The sequence below is a fragment of the Elephas maximus genome, chromosome 5 (genome assembly GCF_024166365.1).
Source record: "Elephas maximus indicus isolate mEleMax1 chromosome 5, mEleMax1 primary haplotype, whole genome shotgun sequence".
NCBI classification, from domain to species: Eukaryota; Metazoa; Chordata; class Mammalia; order Proboscidea; family Elephantidae; genus Elephas; species Elephas maximus.
Window position 1 is genome coordinate 105,246,528 of NC_064823.1, and position 24,306 is coordinate 105,270,833.

At 36.2% G+C, this 24,306-nt stretch overlaps 1 protein-coding gene across 6 annotated transcripts in view; it reads right to left on the reverse strand.

The window, feature by feature from the left end:
• Positions 1 to 24,306, reverse strand: part of EXOC1 (exocyst complex component 1) — a 64,098-nt gene that overhangs the window by 26,832 nt on the left and 12,960 nt on the right. For 3 of the 6 annotated variants that reach the window (XM_049886242.1, XM_049886241.1, XM_049886245.1), the window contains 6 exons: positions 21,496 to 21,655; positions 16,115 to 16,302; positions 13,420 to 13,647; positions 13,084 to 13,216; positions 12,098 to 12,207; positions 11,066 to 11,119 (listed from right to left, as the gene is read on the reverse strand). In XM_049886242.1, coding sequence (XP_049742199.1) covers positions 11,066 to 11,119; positions 12,098 to 12,207; positions 13,084 to 13,216; positions 13,420 to 13,647; positions 16,115 to 16,302; positions 21,496 to 21,655 — 873 coding nt within the window. Of the gene's footprint in view, positions 1 to 11,065; positions 11,120 to 12,097; positions 12,208 to 13,083; positions 13,217 to 13,419; positions 13,648 to 16,114; positions 16,303 to 21,495; positions 21,656 to 24,306 lie in introns of those variants that run through there. The other 3 variants (XM_049886244.1, XM_049886243.1, XM_049886246.1) reach the window with 2 other exon arrangements.

Consider the following 24,306-nt stretch of genomic DNA (forward strand, 5'->3'; position numbering starts at 1 on the left):
CAGAGCACATAAAATTAAAAACCAAGTACTTACTTGTCTTCTTTTACCATCCTCTGAACATCAACTGAACACCACCATCAGAAAATAACCACAAACAGGTAAGAATGGCACTTGGATAAACCAACTACTCATTCTATCTTCAAATCGGGTTAAGAACAAATGTTTTAATTGAGCATGTCTCTAGCATACCATATCACTGTAAAATCACTAAGCAAATAAACTTTATAATACAATCTGTATTAAGAAACACAAAACAGGGAAGTCATTCATAACAGAATTTCTACATTAAGGTATTCCCATTAAAGTCTATAACATTTTCAACAGATAAAATACATAACATGTAGACTTTTAGAGAGGAAGAATCATAGATAACTATATTCAAGATTTTTCAAGATAATCCCTAATAATAATGTGATTTTAATGAAAAAACTAAAATCGCATTTAAAAGGAATTTCTTTCATCTAATTTATATGCTTTACTGTATATGCAAAATAAGAACGTAGTAGTTATACAGTAAAAAAAATAATTTTTTTAAATATATAGTATCCATAAAGAAAAATCCCTGATCTAGGGGAATAAGGAGTTTCCTAGTAATTGAAAAGTATTTTTAGAGTTAGGTTAGAAACATAAGGTATAAAAACACACACAGTACTAAAGCCTCCATCATTATTTGAGTCCCTTCTTCATCAAAGTTTTCCAATCAGTATGCTGGAGAATTTTCTTCTTGTGAGATTAACGCCTTAATTTAAAATGGAAATAAAAATAGGACCTACTCTTAAATGCTAACAAGCAGCCATCTAAGATGCATCAACGAGTCTCAACCCACCTGGATCAAAGGAGAATGAAGAACACCAAGGTCACAAGCTAATTATGAGCCCAAGAGATAGAAAGGGCCACATGAACTAGAGACTTACATCATCCTGAGACCAGAAGAACTAGATGGTGCCCGGCCACAACCGATGACTGCCCTGACAGGGAGCACAACAGAGAACCCCTGAGGGAGCAGGAGAACAGTGGGATGCAGACCCCAAATTCTCATAAAAAGACCAGACTTAATGGTCTGACTAAGACTAGTAGAATCCCGGTGGTCATGGTCCCCAAGCCTTCTGTTGGCCCAGGACAGGAACCATTCCCAAAGACAACTCATCAGACATGGATTGGACTGGACAGTGGGTTGGAGAGAGATGCTGATGAGGAGTGAGCTACTTTTATCAGGTGGACACTTGAGACTATGTTGGCACCTCCTGTCTAGAGGGGAGATGGGAGGGTAGAGGGGTTTAGGAAATGGCAAAAACGGTCACGAAAGGAGAGACTGGGAGGACGGAGAGGGCTGACTCATTAGGGGGAGAGTAAGTGGGAGTATGTAGTAAGGTGTATATAAGTTTATATGTGAGAGACTGACTTGATTTGTAAACTTTCACTTAAAGCACAATAAAAATTATTTTAAAAAATAGGACCTATTGTACAGAAATTACATGTAAAACTGTTTAGAACAACCAATATACTTCTAAGGTTCATCTTGCTGACATATACTTAGATTAACTTGGGAAACTGGGTCAGACATCGTAAAGAAGTACTCACAAAACAGGACCTTTTCAACATAACAAGAATCAGAATATAATGGCAACAAAGTTCACATTATAGATGCTATATACAGCGTATGTTATGCATAGGTTCACAATTCCTTATCTGCAATTCTAAAACCCAGCAAGTTCTGAAAACTCAGTTTCTAAGTCTGATGCTGAAGCTATTTTGATAGTAAAATCTGAACTGAATTGTTTAGGGTAATTATTCCTTTTTTTTTTTTTGCTGCAGAAACATTAACATGTTTGATTGTGGGGTCCTGCCCCAGACTCTGCTGGGGTGTGTTATGTACTACTAGATACTGGTTAAAAAAAAAAGGCAGTCCCGGGATTAAGAGTGAGTTCTATTCTTAAATTTGTCTTTAAGTCAAATTAAATCGAAGCTGTTAGGTAAGGTTTGTCAGTTAGTCAAATGTTTATATTACTATACAGAACATAGTGTATCTTTCCATGATAAAAGACGTTAAAGAAACATTTCCAGATATGCTAAAACATCTTTAACATAGTAATACAGTAATAATGTTTTGATGTGTGTCGCAAAGCAACACCTGTTATGATGAACCACTGTATGTACCTTGAATTTGAAATATAATAGGCTTTACGGGGATTGGCTCGTAACTACAGGCTCTATGTACGTTACACATTTGTAACCCAGTGATAGACTGTATAGTAAAAACACTATCCTCCACTCATCTGTCAGTTTGTCTTACTGTGGGGGCGTGTGTGTTGCTGGATTGCTGGAAACTATGCCACTGGTAATTCAAATGCCAGCAGGGTCACGCATGGCAGACAGGTTTCAGCTGAGCTTCCAGACTAAGACAGATTGTGAAGAAGGACCTGGCAATCTACTTCTGAAAAAAATGAGCAGTGAAAACCTTATAAATAGCAGCAGAACACTGTCTGATAGAGTAATGGAAAATGAGCCTCTCAGGTTGGAAGGCACTGAAAACACGACTGGAGAAGAGCTGCCTGCCCAAAGTTGACCTTAATGATGTGAATGGAGTAAAGCTTTTGGGAACTTCAATTGCTGATATGGCATGACTCAAAATGAGAAGAGCTACAAACATCCATTAGTAATTGGAATGTGGAATGTATGAAGTATGAATCTAGTAAAATTGGAAGTTGTCAAAAATGAAATGGAACGCTTGAAGATTGAAAACCCAGGCATTAATGAGCTAAAATGGACTGGCACTGGGCATTTTGAATGAGACAATCACATGGTCTACCGTGCCGGGAATGACAAATTGAGGAGGAAAAGCATCACGCTCAGTGTCAAAAAGAACATTTCAAGATCTATCCTGAAGTACAATGCTGTCAGTGATAGGATAAGATCCATATGTCTACAAGACCAGTTAATACGACTATTATTCAAATTTATGCAGCAACTGCTAATATCAAAGATAAACTGAAGATTTTTATCAACTTCTGCAGTCTGAAATTAATCAGACATGCAATCGAGATGCACTGATAATTACTAGTGATTGGAATGTGAAAGCTGGAAACAAAGAAGGATCAGGAGGTGGAAAATATGGCCTTGGTGATAGAAACGATGCCAGAGATTGCACGATAGAATTTTTGCAAGGCCTATTTTTTTTTTTTTTATGACCAATTCATTGGAAACACTTTTTTTAAAAACAGAAATGGTGACCATACACATGGTCCCGGCCAGATAGAAAACACAGGAATCAAAGTGACTACATCTGTGGAAAGAGATGATGGAGAAGTTTGATATCATCAATCAGAACAAGGCCAGGGGCCCACTGTGAAACACACCATCAATTGCTCACATGCAAGTTCAAGTTAAAGCTGAAGAAAAAACAAGACCACAAGAGCCAAAACACAACCTTGAGTGTACCTCACCTGAATTTGGAGACTATCTCAAGAATACATTTAAATGCACTAAACACAAATGACCAAAGACCAGATGAGTTTTGGGATGACATCAAGGACTTCATATATGAAAAATGCAGAAGATCATTAAAAAGACAGCAAAGAAAGAAAAGACCAAAATGAATTGTCACAAGAAACTCTGAAACTTGCTCTTGAACGTAGAGTAGCTAAAGCAAAAGAATGAAGTAAAACAGCTGAATAGAAGATTTCAAAGGATGGCTCCAGAAGACAAAGTAAATTTATAATGAAATACACTGAAGGACTTTACGGGAAAAATATTGAATGACGCAGGAAGCATCAAGACAAGATACAGAGGAATACGCAGTCACTGTACCAAAAAGAACTGGTTGACATTCAACCATTTCAGGCGGTAGCATATGATCGAGAGCTGATGGTACTGAAGGAAGAAGTCCAAGCTGCACCAAAGGCACTGGTGAAAAACAAGGCTCCAAGATTGACGGGATACCAACTGACATGATTCAACAAACAGATGTAACACTGGAAGCGCTCACTGCTGTATATCAAGAAATTTGGAAGATAGCTATCTGGCCAACTGACTGGAAGAGATACGCATTTGTGCCCATTTCAAAGAAAGGAGATGCCACAGAATGAGGAAATCATTGAACACAGTATCATTAAGATCACAAGCAAGTAAAATTTAGCTGAAGATAATTCAAAAACAGCTGCAGCAATACATCGACAGGCAACTGTCAGAAATTCAAGGAGGATTCAGAAGAGGATGTAGAAAGAGGGATATCACTGCTGATGCCAGATGGATCCTGGCTGAAAGCAGAGAATACCAGAAAGATGTTTACCTGTGTTTTATTGACTATGCAAAGGCATTCAACTGTGTGGCTCATAACAAATTATGGATAATATTGTGAATAATGGGATTTCCAGACACTTAACTGTCCTCATGAGGAACCTGTACATAGACCAAGAGGCAGTTGTTCCAACAGAACAAGGGGAAAATGTGTAGTTCAAAACGAGGAAAAGTGTGTGTCAGAGTTGTATCCTTTCACCATACTTATTCAATCTGTACGCTGAGCAAATAATCCAAGAAGCTGGACTATATGAAGAAGAATGGGGCATCAGGATTGGAGGATGACTCATTAATAACGGGCAATATGCAGATGACACAGCCTTACCTGCTTAAGTGAAGAGGACCTGAAGCATTTACCAGAGACTACCGCCTTCAGTGTGGATTACACCTCAACATAAAGAAAACAAAACCCTCAGAACAGGACCAATAAGCCACATCATGATAAACGGAGAAAATACTGAAGTTGTCAAAGATTTAATTTTACGTGGATCCGCAATCAACGCCTGATGAAGGGGCAGTCAAGAAATCAAATGATGCACTGCACTGGGTAAATGTGCTCCAAAAGACCTAGAGTGTTAAAAAAGCGAAGATGTCACTTTGAGGACTAAGGTATGCCTGACCCAAGCCATGGTATTTTCAATCACCTCATATATATGTGAAAGCTAGACAATGAATACAATAGACCGAAGAGGAATTGATGCATTTGAATTATGGTGTTGGCAAAGAATACTGAGTATTGGATGGACTGCTAGAAGGACAAACAAATCTGTCTCGGAAGAAGTACAGCCAGAATGTGCTCCTTAGAAAAGAAGGGTGGGGAGACTTCGTTTTAAGTGCTTTGGACATTTTATCAGGAGGGACCAGTCCCTGGAGAAGGATATCATGCTTGGTAAAGTAGAGGGTAACCAAAAAAGAGGAAGACCCTGAGCGAGATGGACTGACACAGTGGCTGCAACAACAGGCTCATTGTGAGGATGGTGCAAGACCGGGCAGTGCTTTGTTCTGTTGCACACAGGGCTGCTATGAGTCGGAACCAACTTGACAGAATCTAACAACAAATGCACTATATTACTTTTCCAAAATTTCAAAAATCCTAAAAACACAGCTGACTCTAAAGAATTTTGGGTAAGGGTGTGTGAACCTCCCAAGCGAATATAAAACAATCATGTCTTCCAACAGAACCGTCAAGGGCCAAGAGCTACCATGTTCAAAAAATTGAACAATTCTGTATATTTGGAATGCCTGGGATCTGCACCTGCTTCATGAAGTAAAGGCTACCAACAAATATGAACAAAATTAATAACAGTAGATAAAATACATAGGTATTACCCCTGGTCTATTGTCTAAACTCTACTTATAGTTCACAAAGGTCATTACACTGGCATTATAGAAATGTGTTTTAATTTCCATACAGAAAGATAGTTGGTATTCTATACAACCACAGATACTAGAAACTAGGCATACACAGATATATGGTTTAATAATGTCTTCAAATTGTATATCTTAATTAGTTGTACTGATTAAAAAAGAAGAACATCTGACAGGCTTATTAGGGCTTATACATGTTTTCCAAATATTCTGTCTTTATTAATAACAATATCAGATATCTTTGTTATCCAAAATAATCTTCCTCATTAATTTTTCTCAATGATTCAAGACTTAAAATAATTTTGTGTTCTTCTACAACTGTTCACTGAGGCTATTACACATTAACCTATATTATTGACTTTATTGGCAGGAAAGCTCTTTAATCATTATATCCTTCTCCTGAAAATGAAAGAGTAGTTTTAATTATTAATATTTGTAGAGTATTTTAAATTTACAAAGTTTTTTCCACATATATTACTGTTCAAAGCTTTCTTTTGCAAACAACACCTTAAATTCCTCATCATTTGAGAAACTCAACTCTAATATGGAGAACCCTCTGTGGTGCAAAATGGTTAACACCCTTGGCTGCTGACTGAAAGGCTGAAGAGCTTAGTCCACCCAGAGGTGGCCCAAAAGAAAGACCTGGAGATCTACTTCTGAACAATTAGCCATTAAAAACACTATGGAACACAGTTCTACTCTGACACACAGCTCCACTCTGACAGAACTGACTCAATGCCAACTGGTTTTTTTTAATATGAAAAATACCATTACCTTCAAATCATTACTATTAAGACAGATTAAATGTTATTAGTGTGAACAAAAAGGGTTTACTTTTAGAAAAAATGCTTCCAAATAAATATAGAAAATAGGATGATTAAACATTGAAATTGTTTAATTCAATCAACAATATAATTTTGTAACACCTAGTAATGTGCATATAACATTTTATTCTTTATGTATTTAAAAAATTAAAATATTAAAATTTTTATTATAAATAATAAATTAAGAACAGTAACAGTTTACTGAATGCCACTACCGTGCTAGATGCTTTATAGACATAAATTCTAATCTTCATAATAACCTTGCAAAATATATTCCCCCGCATTTTAAAAACAGGGAAACTATTAACAATTTAAAAATAATATATTAGGTGTTTACATTTTTTCCAATTAACCTGAAATACATTTTGCAAAATCTTAGTATTAAAAAATTTTACTAGTGCATAAGTCACTATAATTTATAATAAAACTAACATTGAATACTACAACCAAGCACTGCTGTAAGAGCTAAACATACGTAAAAAAATTAATGCTCCTAACAACCCTATGTGGTAGGTATTTTAAGGCAACTAAGGTGCACAGAGAGGTTAATTAGCTCACCCAAGGTCACCCTGCTAGGAAGTGTCAGGTTAGGATTTTCAACGAAAGCAGTTTAGTCCAAGCATTGGCACTCTTAACCACTTTAGTATACTGATTTTCTAACACAAATGACAAATTCATGGCAAATGTCAATTAGATTTCTAAGATTTGGGAACTCTTTCCTTGTATGTTATGACATGTCTATTTTTATCTTCTTAAAGAAAGAAGAAAATCTGAGCAAAGTTTCAACAAACATGACAAAAATTTATCTTAAATAATCATAATTCTTTCTAAGCTTTTAACCAGAGATTAATAACGTATATTTAGAAAAGCGTGAGGTATGCTTAAGGAAACAGTTTTTGTGACATGAATTGAATATTGGTGGTTTTATTTTACTATATGCTGATGTTTTCTGTAAATATATGTTGAGAGAAGAAAAATTTTCAAACTTAAGCATACAGCAAAAAACCCTCACTTCAGTTTTTAGCTGAATTAGCATAATTGGTCTCATCACGTTGTCAAAGGCAAAGGTTCAGAATCATGAGATCTCTGTAGAACTAAAGCAAAAAAAAAGCAGAGAGCAGTTATCTTTTTAAAACAAATCTTCCCAAAAACAACCCAAGAAGTTTTCTGAAGGACATTTTTAATGCAAATATTGCTCAATTTCATTAGCCTTAATTTGACTGCCTGCTTTCAATTATCAGAATCCTAATTAGTGTAACTGGCTTGATTCACCTAGCCGAGTATAAATTCCTAGTCAATATAAAAATTACAGAACAGAGTCTATAATTTCAATGGAAGCTGAGTATGTAAGAAGATCTAAAAGAACCAAAAAGAATCTAGACAACTTTAAAAATATTACTCTCATATTATAGGTATTAAATAAAAATGCATTTCAAGTTTCATTAGAATATAGATATGTCTAAGTATTAATATGATAGCTGCGTTATAGACAGCATGCTCCAGATTAGTGGTTTCTAAATGCAAAGATGATGTCTTAGTTACCTAGTGCTGCTATAACAGAAATACCACAAGTGGATGGCTTTAACAAACAGAAATCTATTTTCTCATAGTTTAGGAGGCCAGAAGTCTGAATTCAGAGTGCCGGCCCTAGGGGAAGGATTTCCCTCTCCACTGGCTCTGGTGAAAGGTCCTTGTCTCTTCACCTTCTGCTCCTGGGCAATCTTCATGTGGCTTGGCATCTCTCTTTCCCTATCTGTGCTCTGCTTGCTTGTTCAAACTCTTTTATATCTCAAAAGAGATTGATTCAAGATTTGCCCTAAACTAATCCTGCCTCATTAATGTAACAAAGACAGAATGAGAAAGCCCTCCCCTTGATCTGGTGCCCTGAATTTGGACTTCCATCCTATAAACTGTGAGAACACAAATTTGTTTGTTAAAGCCACCCACTTGTGGTATATGTTATAGCAGCACTAGATAACTAAGACAGTCTCCAAATCTTATCTTTGAATTTTAATTGATGTGTTTAAAGAAGACTGGGACTAAGGCTCTTAAGTTACTGTTATCTTGTGATCAATAGGTTATTTCCACTGGATTCGTCTATACAATATTTATAAATTTTGCAATATCTATACTTTTTTTTTTATACATTACTATAATCTGTATTGCATGAACTCTGTTCAAGTCCTATGTTATTCATAAAGTCATATGTGGTTACTTAAAGCCTAAGTAAACTGGCTTTAAAAAAAAAAGTATTATATTTTTGGTGGAAATGTACATAGCAAAAAATAACCTAGTGGTCATTCAAAAATTTCTACACACTGTTTGGTTACATTAGTTACATTCTTCACATGGTATCAACATTCTCATATTTCCATTCTAGTTGTTCTGTTTCATTTACCTAGTCTCACATACCCACAACCATCTCATCTATGCTTTTGAGTATCTCTTGACCAACTCGTCTTAATTTTTTTAAAAGAGTGCAGTATTTAAAGATGATATTCATTACTTCATGAGCAAACCTGCTATTCACCTATATGGTGAATTTAGGGGAAAGTTTTGGCTCAAAGGTAATAGTCTCGGGGGCTTCCCCTGTCTCAGTGAGTCCAGTGAGTCAAATTTTGAGAACGTGAAGTTCCGTTCCACATTTTTCTCCATTTCTATTAGGATCCATCTACTGCGGTCCTGATCAGAATGTATGGTAGTAGTAGCCAGGTATCATCTAGTTCTTCTGTTCTTGGGCTACAGGAGGCCACGGTTCATTACGAATTTTTGGTTTCCTTCTTTCTCTCTTGCTCCAGATGAGTAGGGACCAATAGTTGTATCTTAGATGGCCACTAACAAGCTTTTAAAACCCCAGACGCTACTCACCAGACTAGGACGTAGAACATAAACTTTATGAATTATATTGTGCCAATTCACTGAGGTGTCCCACAAGACTATGACTCTGTATTCAAACCAAGAAAGCTAATCCCATAAGGTGACTGGTTATGGCTAAAAAGTATCAGATTCTGTGGCCCTTATCTGTTTTATTGTGTCTGTATATATATATACATATATAAGTTCATATATATACACACATACATACATACATACACACGTTATATATGCATACCCACCTATAAAAAAAAAAAACATACATGCATATTTTGGATGTTGCTGTTGTAAAACTATATATAACATAGCATTTACCAAAACATCTTTTATGTGTGTTTTTATGTGTGTGTGTATAACCTAGGGGCATCAGTTACCTTAATTAAGCTGTGCACAAGTCTGCCACATACAGTGTTACCTTTTCCATTACCTTAAATAAAAAGTAACTACTGTTTAGAGAACGAATCCCCCATGTCCCCCTAATAAACTTGCTTTTGATTAAACCTCTGTAGTTATAACTCATAGCTCTACAACCAGCAATTGATTATAAATATTGTTATAGAGCTCTAAGTACATCAGTCTTAACTCCTCCTTACGAGCATCCTGAAAGAAGGAACTATTTCTTATTCTTCCATGTGGAAGAGAACAAGTGCATAATAGGCATACAATGAAAATGTGGTGATTGACATGAGATGTACCATAATATGTTAATCAGATTTTCCCAGCTAGTTTGTTCCATGGCCAGAAAGAGAAACACCCATGTCTCCTGACTCTTTTACTAGGTAAGATAACCTGATGAACTGTAATTTAGCACACAGCAAATCTCTTGCCTGTACTCGGGAATCCTCCTCCACTTTCTTCAGCACATCCCAGGTTGTTGCAACATTCTGGTTTTTAACATGCATCACTCATATATAACAATATATATTAGACTTTCAGAAACAGGGAGCATTAATTTTGAATGAAGCCATTAGTTTACAAGGCAAAAAAGCAAAATCATAAATCATTGCATGTTACAACAAACAATTAAGAGTGCAGAAAGGACTACTGTACTACCTAGTATTTTCAATACCATCTACAAATGTGGGTAACATCACAGTCGATAGTGTAATTTTAAAACACTAATAGTGTAGAAATCATTGCCATTGAAATAATTAAAGAAAAATATGAATTAGTATTTTCTATATGACTTCTGAGTTTACTTTTTTCTTGATATTTTTCAGGTCAAGTGAAATATTGAGAGACTCTTCCGTGATCTCCCCCAACTCCCATGCTTAGTTAGGAGGTCTTCTTTTATGCTCCCCAACACCACTATCATAACATTTTCCTTCCTGAGAATATCTGTCTATCTCTCCTCCCCAGACTATGAGCTGCTTGAGGGCAGAGACTGCCTCTCATTATCCGAAGTCAATGTCTGGTATGCATCTCTATCACCTGGAGAACATTTATTAAATAAATGAAAGAGTAAATGAGTAAATAATAGAACGACAGGAAGAAAGGCAAGCAGAATGAGATTAAATGCCCTTTTTATGCCAAAATAAACTCTTTGCTCTGGGACATTAAAAACTGCTACAAATATGGTTAACGAGTAGTTTAAATCAGCAAGATAAGTTATAATCTGTAAAGATTCTGTTGCTGTTAAGTTTAGTAAATTTTATTGGGAAAAAAAAAATCAGAGATGCTCGAGCCAAATTTGATGTACTCACAAGAACCGAAAGAAAGTAGGACCTGTTACAGAGTTGAAGGAGGGCCTGAGTAAACTAATCGGAAATAAAATATAGTAAATACAAATGTTTTAGGAAACTGCAAAGTGAAAACAAAATAAGAATCCAACGTTTCACACAACATCTCTTGATGATTTTCCCCACCAGATTTTTCCTAAATATGTTTTCACCCAATAACCCTAACAAAACAAAAAAAAAAGAGGGGAAAACATAAGAAGCCTAATTTACTATAGCAGATATTAAAATGCCTTCTTCTCAAACCCCTCTAAAGTACTCTTAATATTATTACTGCCATGACCTTACTTCTAACATTCCTTTCTATATAAAAATATAAAGGGTCTCTATGAAAATTAAACCATCTGAAATTTACCATTGGAATATAGTAATTTTTCTCACTTGTATGCTATCTAAGTACACAGAAACTACGAAACATTCAAAACACTGAATCAAGTCCTGGTTCTTACCTCAAGATATTAAAAAGTAAACAAGTCCATCTGTAAACCTGTAGCAAGTTTGGGCCCACTTATATAAATAAGAACATCTAAAAGAGCTCTGGTAGCACAACGGGTAAGCACTTGCTTGCTAACTGAAAGGTCAGCAATTTGAACCCACTCAGCAGTTCTGCGGGAGAAAGACTTTGCAATCTGCTACAGCCTAGGAAACCCTATGGGGCAGTCCTACTCTGTCCTACAGGGTCTCTATGAGTCAGGATAGGTTTGATGCCACACGACAAAATGGCATATGCAATAAATCAGCACAGTTATTTATCTGATTTCTGGAATCAAAGAGCTTGAGCTGAAACAAACCAGATTATCTAGTAAAGGTGGCAGCTGAGGCCCAAAATTCACCTATGACCAAATGTACACATATTTCAAAATCTTCAAATCAAATAAATGTGTGACAGAATATATCATGACCCCAATGAAATACTTTAAATGTTTTTTTGGAATTTAAAGTTTAAGATAATAACACAAGTAAGCTAAAGGGATATGCCAGTTTTAACAATAAAACTACCTGTTGAACAAAAACATTGTTGAGGTGACTGGCCAGTCTCCGGGCAAAATGCTCTCTCAAATCACTAAAACGCTGCTGCTGCTGTTTGACTGCCAGAAGCATGTCATGGCCTGGAATAAGAACAACATTTCACTGGTTTAATGGGTTAAAATACTTCCCTTGATGTTTAATGCACACATTTACAAAGGTACTCCTGGTTTAAGCTTTAAAGAACCCATTGTTTCACTGATTTATACATTTGCTTTCTAAAAGAAAGGTAAACAGGAGAAAAAATTATCTAGCACAGCAGTTTTCAAAGCGTGGTCCAGCACCAACATCGCCTAGAAATTGTTAGAAACATGGATCGTACGGTCTAAGCCCAGACTTTCTGAATCTAGGGGTGAGGCCTGGCACTCTATTTTAACAAATGATCCAGGTGATTCTGATACCTGCTCAAGTTTTGGAACCACTGGTTTAGCAAAGAGGCCCCTGGGTAGCGTATGCGGTTTGCAGTCGTCTAACCTGAAGGTTAGCGGTTTGAACGCGCCCAGCGGCTCTGTGGAAGAAAGCCCTGGTGGACAGCTTCTGTAAGGATTACAGCCAAGAAAACCCTACGGAGCAGTTCTACTCTGTAACACATCAGGTTTCCATGAATCTGAACCAACTCGACAGCAACTGCTTTAGTTTTTTGTTTTTTTGATCTAGCAAAACCTGTCTGGTCTAATCAAAGGTTACTATCTATCTTGTGCTAGGCTCTTTGGACAGTACTAAATAAAATTCATGGTGTTGATCAGAATCATTGAAAGTCAATCAAAAGGGAATGAAATGAAAAAAAAAAAAGAAACTCTTAGCACCAACAGAAATATGTTTCGAAATAAGTGAAACTTGTTTGAGTAGTTAATAGAACTAAACCATGGGCTCATATACTTCTCGTTAAGATCTTTATACGGAGTTAGAGGCTCAGTCTTAGATTCTCGGTCAGAATTCATCATCACCAGTGAGTCTACCTGGTCGCAGAGCTACATTCATGCACTGCAGAAGGGCGTCCGCAGCATTGGTGCAGGCCTCAATGCCTCTGGAAGAAGCAAGATCTCCTTCCTGAAGGGCCTTTATGTGACCTTTGGCCAAGTCCATGTGGTTCTGAAACATACGTAAATATGCCATTTACACATGTAATTTTGGAAAATTTATAGGTAAGATGTTATTCAATCCTATCATCAGGTCCTTGGAATTATTTTAAATCCTGAACTCACAACGAAAATAGAAAATGCTTATAAATGGGTTTGATACATTGTCACTAGTTTTTTTTGTTTGTTTTGTTGGTAATTTGTAATCATACTTACCACAAGGAACTCTATCTCAGATAGGAGTTTTACATTATTGGTGTTACTAAGATGAATTAGGTGGTTGCTTTCAGAGATCTGATCCATTTGTTCTTTTACACTTTGGAGCATTTCCTCATAACTGCTCAGTTTCAATTCAATCTGATCCACCTCCTTTAGAGCCTCATCCAGCAACTTCATCAGGATGTTCACTTGTTTTTCAGAGGCCATAATTGACTGGATGTTCGCCTACAAAGTTAAAAGCAAAAATAACACTTACTGAATGTATAAAAGAAGTTTAAAGATGAAATGTTGCTAAATCTTCTTGAAAGCAGGGTAACAAAGCTTGATATATATCTACCTTAATGTATCGCTTTTTATTTACATTCTATAGTATGTCATGAGAGTAAAATCTGCCTCTGTATCAAGGTTAGGGATCAAGTCTCCCTATTTTATAGTATTTTTATAGACTGTTGAAGTAGGGTTCTGGCCCAGAATGTATCATCAGTAGTGGTATATTCCCATTTGTATAAATTGAGAGGCATTACACTATAACATCTCTAACATTTCTTCTAATTCTACTAGTTACAAAAATCTTCTATGCATATTTATGTGAAACACTAAATAAAAGCGTAATTACCTATGTAACAGGGCTTAGCCAAGAGGGTAGCAGTGGTATACCAGTCTTGGAAGGACACATGGAATTAATTTATACGTGTAATATGATTAGTACTAATAGGATAAGGAAGAGCATATGGGCCAAAGACAGCTCCTTCTATCATCTTCCTTCTTTTCTCTTTCATTATAACTATGTCTTTCTTCTGCGAAGCAGTAACAAACCACCATCCCTTACCACTGTTTTCTAAATGATTCCAACTACTGATTCTGAATTCCTGAAAATGTAAGAGCTGAAAAACTCAAAAGTAAATTGCAAAGCACTTTGATGGCTTGGAGCATGTATACAATATCAATTAGAAAACAAAATATAAATCACTAAGCCACATTAAGACAGCAGTAACATGGTATGATGAAAAAACCTAGACAAGGAATTCAAAGAATATCACTGTACAGTTGACGCTGTGATTTCACACATGATTTCCTATGCTTTTCACAATAACTCAACTGTACATGTAACCCAACTCTAAGAGTCACTGAAGCACAGATCCACTGACATCTCTTAAGTGGCAGAGCAAGAGGCCTGAACTTGTCCAGGACATTTCAATTTTAACATACGGAGGTTTCTTCTAGACTTTGCTTCCAGTGAGTTTTGCAAACTTGTAAGCTTGGACAATTTATATAATCTATTTGGGCCTGAGTTAGATCTTGTAATTTCTGTACTTTTCAGATATAAACTGCCAAAAATCTTTAAGTCTTTAAAGTGATTTTCTTAAATGCTTATCTTTAAAAACAAAACAACAAAGGATCTTGTTTTAGATTAGCCTCACATAAGCGGTGCTTTTTAACTCTTTCCTTTCTAAAGATGTGCATTTTGATTATAGACTCAGAAACTGTGCACATAAATTAAGAGGATCACAGTGGTTAAGAACCTGGCTGTTAACCAAAAGGTCGGCAGTTCGAATCCATCAGCCGCTCCTTGAAAACCCTTTGGAGGCAGTTCTACTCTGTCACACAGGGTATCTATGAGTTGGAATCGACTTGACAGTAATAGGATTTGGAGCCCTGGTGGCGCAGTGGTTAAGAGCTTGGCCACTAACCAAAAGGTCAGCAGTTCAAATCCACTAGCCGCTCCTTGAAAACCCTATGGGGGCAGTTCTACTCTTTCCCACAGGGTAGCTCTGAGTTGGTTTGGTTTTTTTCCAGGTATTCTAAAACATAAAGAGCCCTGGTGGCACAATGGTCCAGTGCTCGGCTGCTAACTGAAAGGTCAGTGGTTCACATCTATCAGCAACCTCATGGGAGAAGATGTACCATTCTGCTTCAGTAAAGATTATAGCCTTGGAAATCTTGTAGGGCAGTCCTACTCTGTCCTATAGGGTCGCTATGGGTCAGAATTGACTTGACGGTAGTGGGTTTGATTTGGGGATTATCCCCAGACATTTTAGCAGAGAAATCAAGCATCCTTTTGCCCTGGCTCTCCTGTTTCTAAAGAGCCTGGGTGGTGCAAACAGTTAAATGCTTAACTACCAGCCTAAAGGTTGGCGATCTGCTTCTGAAAGGTCACAGCCTTAAACCCCTGTGCAGCACACTTCTATTCTGGAACACATGGGGTCGCCATGAGTCAGAGCTGACTCACTGGCAACTAATGACAGCTCATGTTTCTACCATAATTATTCTGCTCCTTTTGGTTATTTAGTCACTTCTTTCAGCCTAATTTCCTTGTTTCTAATTTGTACTTTTTTTCCCCTTCAAGTCATAAAAAATTTTATTCTTTTGCACTGAACTATTCTAAGGTATTCTAGAGGCTGGGGGAATCATACCACAAGCTGGTTTCTGGTTAGTCCCTTTTTACTTGAATCACTTCACATTAAGAATCTCCCAAAATCCAAAAGCTCAGTTGCCTCCACTGGCCTAATGGGAATGGTCCTGTCTTTTGAAGACGACAGGAAAGAATGATGGCAGCTAGTAATGTGCTTACAGATAAACACAGCAGTCATCACACTATAACTGCTTAAGTGCTGAGGCAGTAAATATGAACATCGCCAGTCTTCTCAATCAACTACACACTGCTCACTTATAAAGGACAAGGAAGTCTTACCCCGTCCAGCACCTGCAGCTCTCTGGACAACTTTTCTGCAAAGGCCTCAGCATTAGAGATTGCATATTCACAGCCTTCCATCATTATTTCAATATCCTGCTCTTCTCTTGCATTTAACTCTTGGTATTCATCGACCGCTTCTTCATCACCTCCTGTCACACTCTGATTTTCTCCACTTGGAACAGATTCTTAAAGAAGGTAAAGGTAAAAATTCAAAACGGACTAGTCAAAAAGTACGAACGACTAATTACATCATGGTACTTATAGCTAGGTAAGAGCAGCTATAAGCACAGGTCACATTTAGGGGCTGAAAAATAGGAAACGATGATTCAAAATATATTTTCAAAAAACCTAAAAAACTACGTGTTAATGAAATGAAGCATTAAAAATTTATAACACATAAAAAGCATGCAGTCCATTTCAATGATTTGTAAGTGTTAAAACAGGCTTTAGTCACAATTCCCCAAAATACAATTAAGCTAAAAAACAAAAGCAAAACATGTGGAGATGCCCTAGCTTTTCATTCCCTACCTGAGGTCTCTGTTGCTCTTTCGAGGAAACATGATTATGTATTCAGGACACATGGAAACAATTTGCTTTCCTTTCCTTTCAGGAAATGTTTTTCTTTTTGCTCTTTTCATCTTTATTATCATTTTTAAAACAACTTTTAATTGAAAGAAAAAGATGCATCTACAAGTCACAATTTATTTTGGGCACTGAAAATATTTCTTTGTCTACGAAAATCTCACATGCATTGACAAAATTTTTACAGATAAACTACAGAAGCTTTCTCAGTAACTCCACAGCAAGAGGGGCAACAATATGGACTGTTTAGAATTATAAAAATTTAAATGGTCTTCATGTTTCTTAACAAGAGACCAAGAAGTCAAATCCGAAATGCTTTCTGGATAAATGTTTTGTTCAACTTTTTTAGAGAATATACTTAGCACATGGGCATTTTGTATAAAGCCAAATATTCAACTTTAAGGTTAACCCAAAACCCATTGCCATCGAGTAGATTCCAACTCATAGTGACCCCAGAGAGTTTCTGTGGCTGTAAATATCTACAGAAGTGGACTGCCACATCTTTCTCCTGCAAAGCCACTGGTGGTTTAGAACTGCTGACCTTTTGGTCAGCAGTTGATGGCTTCAAACACTGTGCCACCAGGGCTCCTCCACCTTAAGGTTACCCACTGCCATCGAGTCGATTCCAACTCATAGCGACCCTATAGGACAGAGTAGAACTCCCCCGTATAGTTTTCAAGGAGCGCCTGGCGGACTTGAACTGCTGACCTTTTGGTCAGCAACTGTAGCACTTAACCACTATGCCACCAGGATTTCCACCGTAAGGTTGGAAACTCTGGTGGCAAAGTGGTTAAGTCCTAACGTGAGGTTAGGAGAGGTAAAATGAAAGAGGTAATTTTTAAGCCCTAAAAGATTACGTTAGCACTCTAAATAAACAGACTTTCACAGACTTAATAGGACACTTGATTTAAATCTGGATGCTTTTAATATTATTTTGTATAAAAATGAGTATTTACATTCAGCATGGCTTTAATACCTGACATGTTCATTTGTCTTAGAACAAAAAATATCTAATTCAAAGTAACATAAAGAATCCACTCTTAAGAATGATAATAAATCAGACTATTTAGATAACTTCCAAGAAAGAAAAACAGAGGGACTAAAACTCTTGCTACAGGCAATTGAAGATCATGGAATACAGAGTTCTGTTGAGAGGTATCATAGACCTCCTTATCATTTGAATAAGTCCATTTTTAGTTCACTGTGGAAATGTTAAACTGTCATATGTGATGGCTTATTAGCCACTAGAGGGCAAGAACTGCCCAAATCATTCTGTACTGCTCTTTATAATAAATATTTCAAATGATCATAATAATAACTGCTTCAGAATTATTTTCTCCCCAGTGAAACAGTCCTTTGGAAGCCAATAATGAATACCATCATTAATTTTATTACACTATGGATTTTGTAGCAATAAACTTGTCCCTGTACATAATTTCACAAAATATGCAACCAACAGTACATAACAATGGCAAGTAATAAGAATAAACTGAATAGAATAAGAAGAAAAGGTGTTACGCACCTTCTGTAACTTTAGGCAGTTCTGGAGAGTAAAAAGGTATGAAAAAAGCAGAGGAAGTAAGCAAAGAATATTAGCTGGGTAGAAAAGTGTACAGGTTTTTTTTTTTTTTTAAATACTATCTATACCACATTTGAACTTCATGCTAAAATTAAGGTTTAAAAGACAACATCAAAATCAACTACAAAGTGGAAAGATCAATAAGAAGCTAAATTTCCAGGGTTCATTTTTCTTACTCATGTTCTGGTATCTACTGTCATCGAGTCAATTTTAACTCACAGTACCCTACAGGACAGAGTAGAACTGCTCCACGTGGTTTCCAAGGCTGTAAATCTTTACAGGAGCAGAATGCCACATCTTTCTCTCACAGAGCATCTGGTGGGTTCGAACCACTGACCTTTTGGTTAGCAGCCAAGTGCTTCAAATACTGCGTCACCAGAGCTCCATTTTCTGATAATAACTAAATTTTTATTTATCTTGCTATCTTCTCTTAGCCTTTTAAGAAATCAAACCTGGCTTATCCTTGGAAGAGAAAACTGGGAAACAGATGATCTCCTGGAAAATATTTTTAGGTCAGTTATGACTCATGCATTTAGTCAAGTCAAGGCCTAAAAGCTTTAGCCAGCTACTCCCTGATGATGGGTTAGTTACAAAACACTGTTAGAAATGACAAGATTGAGACAATATCAGTTCAGGCTGGCTTTTAAGTATCCAAGTCAAAGGTTATTTTTTAACTCCGGCTGTAAGTAAAATAAAAAATTAAAAAAAGGGAAAAAAGAGAAACTTCACTCTACTTCAGCTGCTAACAAAGTTCTCTTTCAAAGAAGAGAAGCCGTAATTATTTACCATAAAAATCCAACTGCCACCATTAAAAACTACCAACGCTGTTACTGCTACTATTCACAATTAAGAAGAGTCTTATCTATTTGAATAATTATCTCTTAAACGGAGGTGGTGATAATTTGTTTTCTGGCATTGTCCAAAGCTTACAGATGTATTTATTTTTTAAAAACAGGAATTAATTGCCATGATTTCAAGGTCCATTAAAACAAGTTTGTAGACATAATAAAGCTATTCCCTGAACTGCACTATACAAAACCAATGGTAACTGATCTACAGAAAGTGTGAACCTTAAGAATTTTCTTGGTATTCTTAAAATTGGTCTCAATCAGGGTTATAATGCTTATAAACATGAAAATGTCCACACTTTTGTTTTAGGCCCTGAGAAAGTAAATGGTTATTTATTCTTTAAAGCTAGACACCTCATTCTCAAAACAGCAATTTTCTTCTCATTGATTTTGGCAGTATTTCTTAATGAAGTGAATCCAGGTGGGATACGTATTTTCCAATACTGTTGACCTAGTGAAATATATTGGTTTAAAACATACCTCAGGCAATAAATAACATCTAGAAATAAGTAATATTTGAAAACAGAAGTTTGTGAATCGTTATTATAATGTTCAACCCTGAAACAGAAATAAAAGCTACTTAAACTAAACCACTCTTCAAGGCATGAAAGACTACCATAAAATTTCTTGGAAGTCATCTCCTCAACACCACTGCCAAGACCCCAGGAACTAATGCTGGTGAGACCGCAACCAAGGGGGCTCTGACACAAGACCAGTCCCATGGAAGTGAGCAGCACAGGGCCTGACAAATGTGGCTTGCCTCTGCCAGTTCCAAGTATCAAGGCCCAAACCAGAATAGATCACACATTACAACGAAGCCTATGAGAGCTGCAACTCCATGGGACTGTGTTCTTTTTCTGAGTCTCACAAATTTTCCCCTTTGACAGAGTGCAGTCTTACCACTTCTCTATAGCTCGTTTTAGTGGAAAATATTTGAGTTTTCCTTCTTTGACAGATTTTTGCCTTATACAGGTTCTGGCTTTTGGAGGTTGTATTGCAACACATGTTGTGAAAGAATACTACATTCAAGGAGAGAAAGGTGTACAGTCAAACAGAAAAGAAATGGGTAAAACAAGATAGGGAAGGGACAGAGGCATGTGACTAAATAAATAACTTGAATGATTTAAACTGCCAGTTTTATAGGTCAAATGGTGGAATACTGGCAATTCCAGGTGGTTCGAATTAATAGAAACCTTCTAAATTTTAAATTTTAATATGCAGCTTAGGACAAATATAAGTTTTCTCTATGATACATAATTTGGGATATATGTAAGTTTTCTTAATAACAGAAGCAAAACTTATAAAAGCTCTCTGTTTATTACCTGTATACTTGCTTTTATTTCAACTGCTTTCTCTGAGATAATGAATACAACACAAATGTGCATCCATAAAGCATACAGAACCATTATTTTATATTGTGTATATCTTTATGCAAAGATACTTTAAAAGAATAAAATGTCATCATTTAGTAATTAACAAATGTGTTTTTGTCTTGCAACAACCAATAATCCATAATGAGTAACATTCTTGGTGATATATTGATGAAAATATCCTAATTAACTTTAGGTTTAAGGATTTTTATACTGACAATAATAATAAAATAATAATAATAATAAAAATAATAATAGTAGCTAATAATTTATCGAGTACTTACTATACACCTGGCACTGCTCTTAAGTGTTTTCATACATGAAGTAGTCTAATCCTCACAACAACCTTGTGAGGTAAATACCATAGTCATTTCTATTTCTGAGATAAGGGAAACCAACATACAGAGATTAAGTCACCAACCAAAGGTCACACAGGTAAGTAAACAGCAAAGCCAGGATTTGAACCCAGGCAGTCTGACTCCAGAATCATGTTCTTAACCACACCTACATTCTGTATAGAAATACAGCTGTAAGGATATTCATCCTAGAGCTGTTTAAAATAAACAAAAGTTAGAAAATAAAAAATAAATGATTAATTAAGTAAATTAACATACATTCATACAATGGAATATTATGGCGCCATTAAAAATAATGTTGGGGTAAGTATTTAAGAACATGAAAAATGCTCATGATACATTATATGAAAAAGTATGGTAGAAAACAGAATGTATATGTCTTAAAAAACTAAATACGCATAAAAAAGAATAAAAGAATATTTAACAAAATGTTAATAGTGGTTATCTCTGGGGAACAGATTTATAAGTAATTTTTATTTATTTAACTATCAATTTTCTATAATGAACAAGCATCATCTCTGCAATAATAAGTTATTTTAAAATTCCTTTATGATGTAATATCAGTGTTTTAATTTAATAATATCCAACTACCTATTCGTTTAAAGATACACTTGATTTACATATATGCTTTTACTAACTTTACCTTCCAAGAGCTGTGAACTAACATTGACAAAATCAATTTTCTTCCGGAGATACCGCTGATTCAACTTCCAAATGCATGAAATAAATGCATTCTTCTCAGCAGTGCTGCTGGCAACCCATTTATATATTTTTTCAAAATGTAAATCAAATTCAGGATTTTCCTATAATAAAAACATACAAAAGAAATTGTTTGTGATCATATTCTTTTTCATTATTAATGTAAAATCTATATTTCAATAAGACAAAAAGAAGTTCAAGCTGTTCTTGAAAAAAAAAAAATCACCATTAAAAATCTGCAAAGTGACTTGAAGAGAATGACTCCGGGAATTCAATTTACAACAAAAACTTTGTTTACCAGCCAAAACTAACAAATGAAAAACCATAACATACTGCTTTGGTAAAGTCTTCTTATGCCTCTTACATCTAGGAGTCAAAGTACAAAATGCCTTTGGGTCTCAGCTTTCTGGTCTGTAATAAGATGATCTTTAATTGAACTTGCACCTAATTTTTGTTTAAATTGGCTATGGAGTTTTAAAGCTACATCCTTTCTTTGGTAATATGCTACTATTCCTAACTGTGATTTGATACTAACTCCTTGATAAGGAATATACCTCCTAATTATACAAGAAAAAGGACAATGTACATCTTGGTGTGGTTTGCAAGAACAAATGCGGTAAAAAGCAAGGATTACTTCTAACTGTTTTCTATTTTGAAAATAAAACCCCACTGCCGTTGAATCGATTCCAACTCATAGTGACCCTACAGGACAGAGCAGAGCTGCTCTATAGGGTTTCCAAGGAGTAGCTTGATGGATTTGAACTGCTGACCTTTCTGGTTAGGAGCCACATGCTTAACCAAAAATGTAGCATGATTAAAGGTGTTTCAAAAGCCAAAAATGCTGGTGGGCCTTAAAGTTCTTTCCAATGACAAAGAAGCTCAACAGGTCTTAGAGAATTACACTATGCTCTCTACGTATCTCTTAAGTCACATCTCTTAGGTTACATTTCAGCAATAATTTCACGCCAGGGTAGTATTTTTCCCTTGAATATAAAACTACTTGAGTACTACATAAAAAATGAAAACATACAGATGTACACTTTTCTTCACATCCAATGAATTAAAAAATAGGCTCAAAAGTTTCATCAATTTTCTTAATGCTTTATAGGGTCAAATCCACTGCTGTTGAGTCAATTCCGACTCATAGCAACCATATAGTACAGAGTAAAACTGCCCCTTATGGTTTCCAAAGAGCAGCTGGTAGATTCAAACTGCTAACCTTTCGGTTAGCAGCTGACCTCTTTAACCACTGTACCACCAGGGCTCCTCTTTATAGGGTAGAAGGGCAATAACCCAAAACCCAAACCCAGTGCCGCTGAGTCAATTCCAACTCATAGTAACCCTACAGGACAGCGTAGAACTAACCCATAGAGTTTCCAAGCAGCACCTGGCGGATTCGAACTGCCAACCCTTTGGTTAGCAGCCATAGCTCTTAACCACTACACCACCAGGGTTTCCAGAAGGGCAATAATATAGTCAATTCATTTAAAGTGTTATTTAGGGGAACAAAGTAAACAAAGACCTTAGAGGTGAGGGACATTATAGAAGACTTTTTACTGTAAAGAGTTGGGATATTTTAGGGATCAGGGCTTCTTGTCCTGTGGTAAAACAATCATACATAGTATGGACTTACTAATTAGTTTAATTTGTAGTTTAATTAATAGAATTGAAGTGTCAAAAAATTAAAAACATGTATTTACAATGAAAAAGTAATTGTGTCATTAGTTATACAAAAAAAAAAAAAACTAATTGTATTGGCAACTGATATGAAACTTGATGGGAAATGACCTCTTCCCTGGGAATAATTCCCATAATGCCATAAAAGAAGCTGAGTGCTCCAGTGGCAACATCCACACAAATCAATGTGTGATACTAAATGGCTAATGTTAGGCTATGTATAAAAATTTCATATTTTATATCCATATATAGAGTACACACACCAAGGTGCTTACATAAAATGAAAATAAAATCCATTAAGCAAGTCAGCAATGAGGCATCAGCTGTGAGAAAACATTCAGATAAGCATTCAGCAATGTCAGTGAATTATGCAAGTCAACAGGGTTATGAAGTGCAAAACTGTTCATAGGACAAAGGCTTTTTAATAAAGGTACATTTCTGAAAAGCCCTTTAAGTATTTTCCATTAAACAGAAACCTGGCAAAAAAGTTCCTACTTATGACTCCTCCCCATGGTAATACATTAAAGTGTTTTAAAAAATTCCATTCTAATTCTCTTTCAACAAAATACTCCCCAAAACCCAAAACCAAATCCAATGCTGTCAATCCTGACTCATAGCAACCCTACAGGGTTTCCAAGGCTGTAAATCTCTAGAAGCAGACTGCCACATCTTTCTCCTGCCGAGACACTGACGGTTTAAACCACTGACCTCTTGGTTAGCACTTGATTGCTTTAACCACTGCACCACTAGGGCTCCTTCCACATTTCCTGAAAAATTGGGTGCTTCTTAGGGATAAAGCAAAGGCTCCAGTCTGCCTGAATTTCTTAAATGAAAGGCATTCTCTGCATTTGGAAGAAATCTGAATTCTACAGATAAACATGGTTCTCTTAAAACTGTTTTTTGCTTCATTTCTTTCTGCACCTGATACAACTGCCTGTCACTTTTTCCAGCTTTTAGTTCCTCAGAGGTTTATGTGCCTTCCGAGGAAACCCTGGCGGTGTAGTGGTTAAGTGCTACGGCTGCTAACCAAGAGGTCGGCAGTTCGAATCCGCCAGGTGCTCCTTGGAAACTCTATCGG